This window comes from Somniosus microcephalus, chromosome 3 (genome assembly GCF_052327205.1).
Source record: "Somniosus microcephalus isolate GS21.2 chromosome 3, FLI_Smic_1.0, whole genome shotgun sequence".
Lineage (NCBI taxonomy): Eukaryota > Metazoa > Chordata > Chondrichthyes > Squaliformes > Somniosidae > Somniosus > Somniosus microcephalus.
This window is the reverse complement of record NC_140989.1, coordinates 32,037,758-32,052,242: the sequence shown is the minus strand read 5'-3', so window position 1 is coordinate 32,052,242 and position 14,485 is coordinate 32,037,758. Positions and strand designations below refer to the sequence as shown.

The 14,485-nt window shown below is 42.2% G+C and overlaps 1 protein-coding gene across 2 annotated transcripts in view; it reads left to right on the top strand.

Annotated features, from left to right (window-relative positions):
* The window catches only part of ahctf1 (AT hook containing transcription factor 1), a 121,860-nt gene that overhangs the window by 51,438 nt on the left and 55,937 nt on the right, over positions 1-14,485 (top strand). For both annotated transcript variants that reach the window (XM_085979805.1, XM_085979806.1), the window contains exons 8-13: positions 2,189-2,339; positions 4,120-4,252; positions 6,302-6,483; positions 9,238-9,299; positions 10,678-10,806; positions 14,231-14,321. In XM_085979805.1, coding sequence (XP_085835931.1) covers positions 2,189-2,339; positions 4,120-4,252; positions 6,302-6,483; positions 9,238-9,299; positions 10,678-10,806; positions 14,231-14,321 — 748 coding nt within the window. The remainder of the gene's footprint in view (positions 1-2,188; positions 2,340-4,119; positions 4,253-6,301; positions 6,484-9,237; positions 9,300-10,677; positions 10,807-14,230; positions 14,322-14,485) is intronic.

The following is a 14,485-nucleotide window of genomic DNA, read 5'->3' as shown; positions in this document are numbered from 1 at the left end:
GTGTTGTCTTGTTAATGAATGGACCCTCTGATATGATGCATGATTCCTGGCAGTCTATACATCTTCGCATCTGTCATACCTCAGTGATGCGAATGCAAAGTATATTCACACTTGTACCTGATTTATAGACGTGCGACCTAGGTTTGCCCTTGTGAAGGGGGAGGAAATGTAAGGAAGAGGAGAATGAAAGACTTCTGGATAATATGAAGCTGTTGACTGGTCATGGAGGAGGGGGTCTTGTGGTTTTCCAGTACCACTGCTTTCTCCAAGTCCATGGTATAGATATAGACATATAAAGATTATCTGTAGATAGTCTCTATAATATAAAATAGAACAGAAATATGTTCAGTCAACAAAGTCTGATCTTGCAGACCTCGAGGTTCTGGAGACAAATCTGCTTCATGCCGAGTGGATGATCCATCTCGGCCTCCTCCTGAGGTCCCCAGCATCACAGATGCCAGTCTTCAGCCCATTCAATTCACTCCGCGTGATGTCAAGAAACGGCTGAAGACACTGGATACTGCAAAGGCTATGGGCCCTGACAACATTCCGGCAATAGTACTGAAGACTTGTGCTCCAGAACTAGCTGCGCCCCTAGCCAAGCTGTTCCAGTACAGCTACAACACTGGCATCTACCCGGCAATGTGAAAAATTGCCCAAGTATGTCCTGTCTACAAAAAGCAGGACAAATCCGACCTGGCCAATTACAGTCCCATCAGTCTACTCTCAATCATCAGCAAAGTGATGGAAGGTGTCGTCGACAGTGCTATCAAGCGGCACTTACTCAGCAATAACCTGCTAACTGACGCCCAGTTTGGGTTCCGCCAGGGCCACTCAGCTCCTGACCTCATTACAGCCTTGGTCCAAACATGGACAAAAGAGCTGAACTCAAGAGGTGAGGTGAGAGTGACTGCCCTTGACATCAAGGCAGCATTTGATCGAGTGTGGCATCAAGGAGCCCGAGTAAAACTGAAGTCAATGGGAATAGGGGGGAAAACTCTCCATTGGTTGGAATCATACCTAGCACAAAGGAAGTTGGCTGTGGTTGTTGGAGGTCATTCATCTCAATCACATGACATCACTGCAGGAGTTCCTCAGGGCAGTGTCCTAGGCCCAACCATCTTCAGCTGTTTCATCAATGACCTTCCCTCCATCATAAGGTCAGAAGTGGGGATGTTCGCTGATGATTGCACAGTGTTCAGCACCATTCGAGACTCGTCAGATACTGACGCAGTCCGTGTCCATATGCAGCAAGACCTGGACAACATTCAGACTTGGGCTGACAAGTGGCAAGTAACATTCGCACCACACAAGTGCCAGGCAATGACCATCTCCAACAAGCGAGACTCTAACCATCTCCCCTTGACATTCAATGGCATTACCATCGCTGAATCCCCCACTATCAACATCCTGGGGGTTACCATTGATCAGAAACTGAACTGGACCAGCCATATAAATACTGTGGCTACAAGAGCGGGTCAGAGGCTGGGAATTCTGCGGCGAGTGTCTCACCTCCTGACTCCCCAAAGCCTTTCCACCATCTACAAGGCACAAGTCAGGAGTGTGATGGAATACTCTCCACTTGCCTAGATGAGTGCAGCTCCAACAACACTCAAGAAGCTCGACACCATTCAGGATAAAGCAGCCCGCTTGATTGGCACTCCATCCACCACCTTCAACATTCACTCCCTCCACCACTGGTGCACTGTGGCTGCAGTGTGTACCATCTACAAGATGCACTGCAGCAACTCGCCAAAGCTCCTTCAACAGCACCTTCCAAACCCGCGACCTCTACCACTTAGAAGGACAAGGGCAGCAGACGCATGGGAACATCACCACCTACAAGTTCCCCTCCAAGCCACACACCATCCTGACTTGGACCTGTATCGCCGTTCCTTCACTGCCGCTGGGCCAAAATCCTGGAACTCCCTAACAGCATTGTGGGTGTACCTACACCATATGGACTGCAGCGGTTCAAGGCAGCAGCTCACCACCATCTTCTCCAGGGCAATTAGGGATGGGCACTAAATGCAGGCCTAGCCAGCCAGCGACGCCCACATCCCATCAATGAATTTTTAAAAATGCACATGCCATAGAGGTTAGCGGTGTGTTTAAGGGAGCGGAAGAAGAAAAGCTGGGTTACCATTTGTTTTCAGAGTTTCTAAATGGTCTTTCTGTTGTTTTGAAGGGCTTGGAATATTGTGAAGAGCGTTATACTCAAGATCTTACCTATGAAGTATTTTCTTCAAGGACTAGGAGTACCAATGCTCGACTGCTGGGCTGCCAGACTATAGAGAAATTTCGGAATCATGGTGATAGAGAAGAAAGTGTGATTGAGGGTGAGTTTAAAGTGTTATTTACATAGTCAAGACAACATTTTATTTTGATCCTTTTTGTTACTGCTTATGTCCAGAGCTGTCCATCACTACCTGCCCTGGGGAAGGATTGGGAGATTCAGGTGCTCAACATTTACTTAATTGAGAAATTGTATGGAATTTCCTAATCTGGGTTAAACTTTCTGTTCTTAAAACATATGTAGTTTTGTCACTTATGCATTGCATTTTACAAAATGTAAGCCCTGATTTTAACTCTGGTGTGTTTTGGTGGGGTGGGGCAGGGCGGGGAGTGGCGAGATGTGTTGGAAACTCACCCATTGCTGCAGAAATCAGACCCGGGCTATTCAACTTTTGGGCCCCATTAACATGCCGCCAGTCAACTTCTCACACACTCAACAGAAAGTCTGGTGCTCCGCGGCCACCCGCTGGCACTCTGGTAAGTGTTGGCAAGGGGTTTCCAGGAGGGTCGTGCAGGGGAGTCTGGTGCGGATGTGGCCTAAACTTTCCTTGTGGAACACTGAGCCGTATTCCTGCTTGGCTTTTTTTTTATATTAAAAAGTACCTGTTCGGGACTCTTCATCTTCCCAACAGGTTTGCAACTTCCTCAGGATACAAAGTTCCAAGCACAAGCTTGCATTGTCTGTTGCTCCATTCCTTATATGCATGACTTAAAGATCAGATTAATCATCAGTTGCTGGACTAGGGTTTCTGGCGCATTCAGCAGTGGGAACATCTGACTTGTATTCCAGTGCAATCTCTGAGGGCTAGATTTTCGGGGAGCCGTCAGGCGGGGTTTCAGGCGTGTGGTGGGGGGGGGGTGGAATCCCGAATTTGGGGGTCCCGACACCATCCCGCCCAAAATCCCGCCCCACGTAAGTTTCAGGGGCGGCGGGTACCCGCCCAGCACTGGGACCTGCCGGAACCAGGCGGGAAGGGATTAGTGCCAATTAACTGCCTGTTAACAGGTAGTTAACAGGCAGTTTTTAGCTTAATCGCTATTTTGAGGGGTTTCGTGCGGGTTTCCCGACGGCTCCAAACCACGTCCGGTAGAGCAGGCGGGCCGTCGGGTTGAAGGAGTTGGAGGGGTCGCGATGTCGGCGCTCAGGTGAGTGATGGGTGTATGAGTGCAAAGGTAAGTGTGTTTGGTGTGTCTAAAGTGTGTAAAGAACTTTTACTTACCTGTACTTACCTTAACAGCCTTTCTTCCTGTAACCATCGGGAGCACATCACTCAGCCGGAACTGAAAGCTGAGCGGCTGCGATCTGTCAAAAGTGACAGCCTTCAGCTTTGAGTGCCGGTGAGAGCTCTAACTGAGTCTGTGCAGAATGACTCAGCTTAGAACTCGGAGTGTCAGTGTTTCACCGCTTCAAACAGCTGTTAAACACTGATATTTCATCTGTCAAGAACTCTTGACAGATGAAATTTCAGTCTGTGACGTCACCTGTTGCCGGGTGGCCCTTAATTGGCCTGCTGGGCGGGCTCAACAAGGTCAATCAAGGGAAAATCGCGTGGATTGGCCGGACGTCGAAGTAGGCGGGTCAAAAACCCAAAAGAGGAAGTCCCGCCTTCTTCCCGACAGGTTCAGCAAAATCTACCCCATAATCTCTGCACCCAGCAGTGAACCCCAATCAAACTTTTTTCTTAAAGTAACCCTTGTTTTGAACCCTGTTTTGCTGTATAAAGGGTAAAAATAATTAATTAAATTGTAATAATTGATTTTAATGGGCATTTTTTTTGTACTGAAGTGTTTGTAAGAAGCTTAGTGAGATTTTTTTGCTTACAGCCACCTCGCCAGACACCAGTGTGTCTATTTTCAGTTGGCAGGTGAATACATATGGGCAACGCAAGCCCTCTACCTACCTGGGCATTTTTGATATCAATCGCTGGTATCATGCACAGATGCCTGATTCACTAAGGTAAGAGATCTGAATTTTGCTCATTATTTTCTGTTCATAACTATTTATGATAAAACCAACATTATCGAACAGCCATAAAGCATTCAGTGTTAATGAAAACAGTCATAAATAGAAGTACTAGACCGGTTTAAAGTGCTCAAAATAAATAGATCATTTGCGATTGATGATAATCCTTCAATGCTAAGAGAAAAAAGATTTGTGAGGTTCACATTATGGACAGCCTCATTATTGGGGAGTTGAACATTGGGAGGCCATCAGTTGAAAACACTAAGGTTTTCAAAAGGGGCAACAAAGCAGACACGGGCAACTGCAGATCCATTTTAGTACTGGCTAAAATAATGGCATTGATTGTCAGGAGTAAACTTGACATTTACCTATACAGTAACCCAGTAAACACAATCCAAAGGGAAGATTCTATCTGACCAACCTCCTTTACTTTTTTGAGTAAGCCACACCCTAAATGGACTGTGGAAACCTCTACGATATGGTGTATCTAAATTTCCCAAAGTTTTGAACAAAAGGCTCTAGCTAAGGTTAAAGCAACGAGGATTTGGGGTAAATTAATAAGAAATTGGCTGATCGGTAGAAAACAGCGGGTACTTGTTTGAGTTATTTTGTTAAGAGGGAAGAGCCCAGGGATCAGTATTGATACGACTGCCATTTCTCATTTGCATCGACAACACTCGGTCCAAACTAGTCACATTTGCAGATGACACCAAACTCAGCTAAATTTTGCTCTTGCACTAAACTCGGTGACAAAAGGTACTTCTGAAGCAGAAATGTTAGGGTGGCTTTGTAAGCAGTGTTCTGAATGGGAGCATATGTGCTGCAGCAGGTTTGTTTGCCAAATTTTATTATTCAGGTTGCTATATTTTACTCTAGATATAACCTGTAATGGCTTAACTGGATGGTGGAAATTGTTTTTGCGGGATTCTTAGTCCAGACAGTTGTGTTTTTGATTCAGAGATTTCATTTAGAAATTAAATGGAGTGGCCTGTTGGCTTGGCGGTTAAACGTACTGCACAATGTGGTACTGAGGTATACAAAAGAAGCTACACCACAGATTTGATCCCTTGTCTCTGCTAGGTTAGTTGATCTGTGCATGGGATATAGGGATCAGGTAATGCAGGGGTTTATATACTGGCTTTTAACCTCCGGGAATACAGTGTAAAAATATTGAGATGGAAGTGTTTCGCTGTTTCTCCTAGCTGTAATGTCAGTCACATCCTAGTGGGTGCAGATGGCATTAATTGACAGGCTAATTCGGAGTATATAAGGATTTGGCCTGGAACGGAAGATATTCTGACACTGGATGTAAGAGTAGAGGTAGTTCTTGTGCAGCTGTCTGTTTGCTCAATAGCGAGCATCTTGAGGGAAGGAGTGCTCCAATTCCTTGCATTGATATTCCTCAGTTTGAGCATAGAAAAGTTGGAAACATCAAACCTTTCTACAAAAGGTCACTCTTCCTCCTATTGTGACATCACAGAAAGGGCAGTGATAATGCAACTTTCAAGGCATCTAATTGACTCAGATTGTCTGACTGTACTTCAGCAAGAGCTTAAACGAGTTGGCTTGGAGTAGTTGAGCAGGGATAATACCCCAGGCTAGTTTAGGAAACCCTCAATTAACATTGGAGTTTGTCGCACGCACATGTATAATAAACTGAATTTGGACTGCATTGTCATATATTTTAGTTTCAAAGATTAAAGTATACATTTCTTAGAAGTGTAATTGTAATGCTGCTCTATAGGAAAATAAGATATGCACACTGTCTATTCAAAAATCTGATACAACAAACAGAAAATGTCAAACTTCAGAAGGTCAAGTTCTATCTATTATAGTAAACCATCCAGCTTTCAGATGATTAACAGTGTAGTTCCTGAGCTACTTACTCAGCAATGTATAGTTTTTGTACAGGCCATGATGGAACAATTCGAGTGATGCATCCACATTTTGCCTGCACCTCTATCTTAAAAGTGTGGAAAGAAATTTGCAAATTGTAATTGCAAATAATTTTTATGATTTAATTTCATGAATTCTTATTTACAGAGTAGGAGAGCAGCTTCGTAACTGCCCCTACTTTGCATTGTGGTCCCTCGATGCTGTAGTGGGCATGACCTTTCCATATTATCTGCTGGATGTCTTGGTACATGAAAGAAGCCTTAGCCGTGGAGTTTCTCCTTCTTATCCCCCACAAGAGCAGTTTTTTAATCCTAGTACCTACAATTTTGGTGAGTGTACGCGAGTGACTGAAGTCTTTTATAGTGCTATAGCAGAATGTAACATTCCTGTGATAAAATGTCAGTAGAAATAAAAATTGATTAAACTAGTGATGATTCAATATTGATATTCTGATTTGTATCCAAAAGCTACTATTTTTGTTGGGACCAGAGGTAAAATATAACCCATTAATCCACCAGTGGGCACTGAGTTTATCCAGCAAGCAAATAAACTATAGAGGTCAATGTTTGATGTCGGTTTTTAGCAGAATTAACTGATCTGAGCTGGGGCAGCTGCTCTTGGCTCCTCATGATCAAGCAGCCTGCCAATACTCATTTCGAGGTTCACTCTTGTGTAATGGCCACTTGGGCAAGTTAACTTAGAAGGATCTGCGCCATATGGCATTAAGGAGCCAACTGTATAAGGTATAAACTTGCAGCTTTGTATTTTGTAAGTTATTCATTGAACCTCATTTGTTTATGGTGTACTGCTGCTGGTCTTAAACCTGTCCAATTTGTAATATTTATGTTATAGTTCTCTCCACCATTGGAAGCCGTCCCTTCAGCTGCCTCGGTCTTAAGCTCTGGAATTCTCTCTCTCTCTCTCTCTCTCTCTCTCATAGAATCATAGAAAGTTACAGCGCGGAAGGAGGCCATTTTCGGCCCATCGTGTCTGCGCCGGCCAACAAAGTGCTATCCAGCCTAATCCCACTTCCCAGCTCTTGGTCCGTAGCCCTGCAGGTTAGAGTATCCCAAGTGCACATCCAAGTACTTTTTAAATGTGGTTAGGGTTCCTGCCTCTACCACCCTTTCAGGCAGTGAGTTCCAGACCCCCCACAACCCTCTGGGTGAAGCAACTTCCCCTCAAATCATCTCTAAACCTTCCACCAATTACTTTAAATTTTTGACCCCTCTGCTAAGGGAAATAGGTCCTTTCTATCCACTTTATCTAGGCCCCTCATAATTTTATACACCTCAATAAGGTCTCCCTTCAGCCTCCTCTGTTCCAAGGAAAACAGACCCAACCTATCCAGTCTTTCCTCATCGCTAAGATTCTCTACTCCTGGCAACATCCTTGTAAATCTCCTCTGTACCCTCTCTAGTGCAATCACATCCTTCCTGTAATGTGGTGACCAGAACTGCATGCAGTACTCTAGCTGAGGCCTAACTAGTGTTTTATACAGTTGAAGCATAACCCCCTGCTCTTGTATTCTATGCCACGGCTAATAAAGGCAAGCATTCCGTATGCCGCCTTAACCACCTTATCTACCTGGCTTGCTAACTTCAGGGATCTGTGGACATGCACTCCAAGGTCCTGTTGTTCTTCTACACTATGCAGTGTCCTACCATTTAATGTGTATTCTCTTTCCTTGTTAGCCCTCCCCAAATGCATTACCTCACACTTCTCCGGCTTGAATTCCATTTGCCACTGTTCTGCCCACCTGATCAATTTATTGATATCTTCATGTAGCCTACAGCTTCCTTCTTCAGTATCAACCACACAGCCGATTTTAGTATCATCTGCAAACTTCTTAATCATACCCCCTATATTCAAGTCTAGATTATTGATATATACCGCAAAAAGCAAGGGACCTAGTACTGAGCCCTGCGGAACCCCACTGAAACAGTCTTCCAGTCACAAAAACACCCATCAGCCATTGCCCTCTGGTTCCTGTCTCCGAGCCAGTTTTGAATCCAACTTGACACTTTGCCCTGGACCCCTCTGCTAAGGGAAATAGGTCCTTTCTATCCACTTTATCTATGCCCCTCATAATTTTATACACCTCAATAAGGTCTCCCTTCAGCCTCCTCTGTTCCAAGAAAAACAGACCAGTCTGCCATGTGGAACCTTATCAAAAGCCTTGCTAAAGTCCATATAAACTACATCAAACGCACTACCCTCATCTACCCTCCTTGTTGCCTCCTCTCAAAATTCAATCAAGTTTGTCAGACACGACCTTCCCTTAACAAATCCGTGCTGACTATCCTTGATTAATCTGTGTCTTTCTAAATGAAGATTTATCCTGTCCTTCAGAATTCTTTCCAATAATTTTCCCACCACCGAGGTTAGGCTGACTGGCCTGTAATTACTCGGTCTATCCTTTTCTCCCTTTTTAAACAAGGGTACCACATTCGCAGTCCTCCGGCACCACACCTGAAGCCAGAGAGGATTGAAAAATGATGGTCAGGGGGTCACTCACTCACTCACTCCTCCCCCAAGCTTTTGGTCACCTGTCCTACTATCTCCTTACGTGGCTCGGTGTCAAATTTTATCTGATAACGCTCCTGTGACGTTGGGACGTTTTACTATGTTAAAGGCGCTATATAAATGCAAGTTGTTGTTTGCAACAGAAAGACTGGGGGGGGGGTTGTGGGGGGACGATGCACTTTTGTGGTTTATTTAGCTCAAGAAAATTTGAGGGAACTAGTTGTTGATTTCCCCTTGATGCCTTTGCAGTGTTGTTGTCCACATAGTTCAACCTACTCTGGTAACACCAGTAGTGTTCAGTATTGATCACTTTTGTAGGTTTTACTTTATGGAGCGAAACGATGAATGCTAAAATCATTGATCATTGTTAATAGCGCAAATTGAAATTGTATGATGTGCGATTTTAACTAATCCGCATTGTTTGAGTAGTTTAAATTGCTGAATGGTTTATTTTTCGGGGGGGGGGGGGTTTGTTTTACTTGAGTTTAAAACATTATGGTTGAACTAAAAGTAACTTCTTTTGTGCTCTAAATGGACATTTTTTTAAATTTTTACAGATGCAACCTGTTTGATAAATTCCGGACTTGTGCATATAACATGCTCTGGGTTTCAAAAAGAGGTGAGTTTTTAATGTTCATTTGTGAAAATGAACAATGCACTTCCACTTTCATGTTGGAATAGTATATTTAATACAGCTGAAGTTCATTTCATTTATGTGAGGTAATTTTAAATTTACAAAAAAAACTGAATTACCTGTTAGCATTTTAAAGTAGTAAAACCTGTCACATTCAGATTTAAGCTAACCCAACGCTACTTAAGCCGGATATTAGGCTAGTCTCTTCAGTCCTTGTGAACTAAATCCTTTTGTGCTTGATAAAAATATATTTTTGTTGATTTGACTGTGGCTGCGGCTGTTTTAAGATTATAGAATCTGTAACCTTGACAGCACTGCTTCTGGACTGTGCTATATTTTCAATATTTTGATAGTCTTCAATTAATTGGTTAGTCATTTGGAATGCAGTAATGAATTTGTGCTGTGGGTCTGAGTGAAAATGATTTGAACTTCAGCTTCCTAGTCGAGGCACTGACTATTCTAACATGGTCGCCATGGGGCTGCCATTAATTTTTACGATTCACTCAACTGGATCTTGGCTTTCTTTCCTCCTCTACTCCCCTTGCCATCACTTACTTAAAAAAAAATCTACAGTTCACTGTAGTGTCATTTGCTCAGACTGCTGTTTAGCACCAGGTTTTCCGTGTGGAATCCTGATTCTGGACACACCTCAATATAATATGGTCGTCCTTAACTGACCTCTCGGTAGCAATACTCACATCCCAAAAAGCTTGCATTTCAAAACTGGTACAGGAAACTTTCGTTTAAACGGAGGTTAAATCTCCGGAATGCTCTATCCACTGGCAAAATTCAGGAGTCGGTTCAGATAACTTTTTTTTACTTTTCGTTGCTTTTTTTCTCCATTCCTGGCTCTGCAAGCATCTAGCTGAAGCTGTTGCTTAGCTACAGAGACGCTTGCAAGCTGCGCCGACTGTTTTGAAGCTGTTGCTAAGCAACAGGGTTTGTTGCTAGATACGGAGCTCAGAAGCTCCGTATGTTTTAACATTAGCGCTGGTTTCTCCGGCAGTGTTGATCGACCGGCACCAGCTCGGTCCCGTCAGTGCCGGATACCAGAAAGTTTCCTGTCCCATGCAAGTTCTGAAAGGAATTATACATTGTAAAAACTAATTTTAAATCCCTGTATTTATTTACTAGTACCTATGATCCATAATTTATCAGCTTCTATAAGAAACTGGAGACTTTGAACCGATTGTCTTTGCTATATGTTCAACTTGTCTTAATCAGCTCTCCCCAGTCTACAAGAAAATGCTCTATTGGCCTAATATGGTAATGTTTATCCTAATATCATACATTTAATATACTGATAGAACTTTGTTGAAGAACTGTTGATCATCACACTACTGACATCTAATTTGTTTTCTAGACATTGAATTATTTGAAGAAAACTGGTCCTTTTCTCAGTGAAGCTATACCTGATGGTTATAGGCGTTGCCTGATGGCTGGCCTTCTGTCTCCAAGACTTGCAGATGTACAGCCGTCTTGCCTCACACAAGTAAGTTGAGAGCGTGAGTTACATACAATCTTCAAATGATGGGTACAAAGGAACAGTGAAGGAGAAGAAAAGGCCATTTGGTCCATCAAATCTTGTGGTCTATCCATCTACCCTGAATTCCTGTGGATTTCATTTTAATTAGCCTTTTTTCATCTGTAACTTTAAAGTTTCTGAAATAATTAACTGTATAATCATACAGAGCTTCAATATTTACTTTATCAGTAATATTCTGAATTAATTATTGATATGCAAGTACTCCTTCCGCCATGGCTCAGGTGGTAGCACTCTTGCCTCGGATTCAGAAGGTTGTAAGTTCAAGTCCCACTCCAGAGACTTGAGCACAAAAATCTAGGATGACGCTCCAGTGCAGTGCTGAGGGAGAGCTGCACTGTTGAAGTTGTCAGTTTTTAGATGAGACGTTAAACCGAGGCCCCGTCTCTCCTCTTGAGTGGACATAAAAGATCCCATGGCACTATTTCAAAAAGGAGATGGGGAGTTATCCCCGGTGTCCTGGCCAATATGTATCCTTCAATCAACATTGCAAAAACAGATTATCTGGTCATTATCACGTTGCTGTTTGTGGGAGCTTGCTGTGCGTTAATTGGCTGCCGTGTTTCCTACATTACAACAGTGACTACACTTCGAAAGTGTTTCATTGGCTGTAAAGCGCTTTGGGACGTCCTGAGGTCATGAAAGGCGCTATATAAATGCAAGTGAAGGGATAGTTAATAGATCCTGGCCTTGTCAGCGACGTCCACATCCCATGAATGAATTTTTAAAAAAGTCTGTCTGTTCTTTTCAACTTACTCTGCAAGTGGTTTCCATTATTTTATCTGTTGCTTATAAGCCAATGGGTAGAATTTGTTGCCCCCCTTTAAAAAAAAATAGATACCATGTTTCCTTGCTTGCTTCACTCTAGAACCACGCGACTGCTCAATGCCTTTGTGAAAATAGCTAATAACCACAAATTTACTCCCTAGTCTCTTTCATCGTCCTCAGTAGGATATGCCAACAGGCCCAAGAGAGTTGGTAGCTTTCCATTCCCTTTACCTAGCTAGTACTTCTGCCTCATTGATTTCAGAATCTTTCAGAATTCAATGTACTATAAGAAATGGATAACTAATTAGTATTAACTTGTTTAATAAATATTTTTTTTAAATATTCAAGTTTTTAGACTAACTTCCCTTCAACTTCTACCTCCTTAGCTCTAACATTTGCTCAAACAACTGTTTTAATATTAAGCTTAGCATGTTTTGTTGTATTCATCTTTAGGATATCTTTTGCACCTTGTGTGCTTCCTAACCAGTCTTAAAATATTATGCTCATTGTCAGCTGGAAGTACTCTTGCCTTTGCATCACATGGTTGTGGGTTCAAGTTTCACTCCAAGACTTGAGCACATCATTTAAGTTGACACTTCAGTGCAATACTGAAGTAGTCTTTTGGATGAGGTGTTAACTCAAGGCCCAGTTTAGCCTGTTCAGGTGGATGCAAATTATTCTGTTCAGAAGAGCAGGGAGTTCTCCTGGTTTCCTAGCCAACATTCTTCCCTTAATCAACAGAATAAAAGAAATGGATCGACTGATCATTCATGTCAATTGTTTTTGGGATTTTGCTGTGTGCAAATTGGCTGTCAAGTAATTGTCTTTGAAGTGCTTTGGGTTATCCTGAGGACATGCAGCTACTACATAAATTGAAGTTTTCTCCTAAAAATTTTCTCTCTTTTCCCCCCCCACACATACTCTTGTTTTTTTTCCCCCTGTGTATAAATTGCTTTTTTTGAAGGTTGCAGTCAAATATTTTAGTTTTTAATCACAGCATTGAAACAGAAACATAGAAGATAGGAGTAGGAGTAGGCCATTCGGCCCTCGAGCCTACTCCGCCATTCAATGAGATCATGGCTGATCATCCAAACTCAGTACCCTGTCCCTGCTTTCTCCCCATATCCCTTGATCCCTTTAGCCTTAAGAAATATATCCAACTCCTTCTTGAATATATTTAATGAATTGGCCTCAACTGCCTTCTGTGGTAGAGAATTCCACAGGTTCACCACTCTCTGGGTGAAGAAATTCCTCCTCATCTCCGTTCTAAATGGCTTACCCCTTATCCTTAGACTGTGACCCCTGATTCTGGACTCCCCTGCCATCGGGAACATCCTTCCTGCATCTAGTCTGTCTAGTCCTGTTAGAATTTTATAAGTTTCAATGAGATACTTATGGTTTCCTCCACATCCAGATAAAATACACAGACTAGCAGAGAAAAGGCACAGCCTTTTTACAAGGGAACATTACTTTATTAGCAGAGGGGTGGAGACAAAGTATTGACAATGAGAAATGCTCTGCCGTTGTACCTTAAACAACATTTATAGGGAACTGTTTAAACGTTCATTTTTGATGAGATCTAAATATGTTGCTTATGACTATAATTCTTGCATAGCCTTCCACTTAATATATGTTCGAAAGAGTTCTGACTGCATCAGGACTCCCGTTCTGGACATAGTGGAACTATCTTCTACAGTCATGCCATGAACAACCTAGGTAGGGTTGAGCACGCTGCCAACTGAGGCAAGCTGACACAGTTATACAAATGAAATAATTTAGTGCATGATGTTCTTATTGATTAGCTTTGAACTTATCAAATTGTAGTTCGCGTTTGTTAAATTTTTAGTGCAGTAACTCAACATATCTTCACATTAAGAATATTGAACAGAAGTGAGCTATTCAGAGCTAAACAGATAAATGCATTGAACAGCACACAGTAGTTGGTGAATGCATCATTGATGACCTTTTCTCCAACGACAAGCCCATGAATCAGCTATTTTTGTCAATTCTGTCAGATGACTAAAGCATGAACACGCAGGCAGGAATGATTGAATAATTTGGGCCCAGTTTGTTCTCTGCCTAAATTTATTACCTCAAGTCTTGCAACTATTTGATAAGGTGTTGTAACTTGATTTCTTTGAGGAAGAGTTAATTAATGTACTTCAGCAGGATTTTGCTGTATTGAAATGAAGATGGCAAAGTTGACATAGAACTAATTTTTATCCTACTTAACTAATGGTAGTTTACTTTGTGGTTGTCTCATTGACTGCATCTAAGATTTCATTAAGTCACTGAATAGGTTTCTCTTATGAGGGCTATAAATCTTTCTTTTTTGGTACATTAATGAGCTTGCAGTGATTTGAGCCTTTTAAAGAGGGCTTCCTGAACTTGGAGGTAAACCATATAATTTCCAATGTGCACCTCATCAGTAAAATGATTAATTATTCACTTTGAGGCTCACTGTGCCAGATTACTTTATACATGAGGTCCTGTTTCATTCCATAGGGACTGTGGGCTTACCTGTGGAAGCAGACCTTTAAAGTTGGGATGAGATGGTATCTGGAGTGCAAATCCAATTATAACACGACTTTCCTTTTTCTTTAAGGAAGAGAAACTTGAAGCAATTTTGTCAGCGGCTGTGGAATCTAGTTCCTTGGGGTTAATAACTGGGTGCATCAAACAATGGACAACAGAAGGTAAGCCTCCTAAAACCTGTTCAAATAAACCACTTTAACCTGGTTACTCCTGTGTCCATTTTAAAGTTTAAGTATTGGATTTGAGGTTATGTGACTGAATGGACTGCATCAACTTGGTCATGGGCCAAATTATAATGGTGTATTTTGAAAATATTACATTTTCA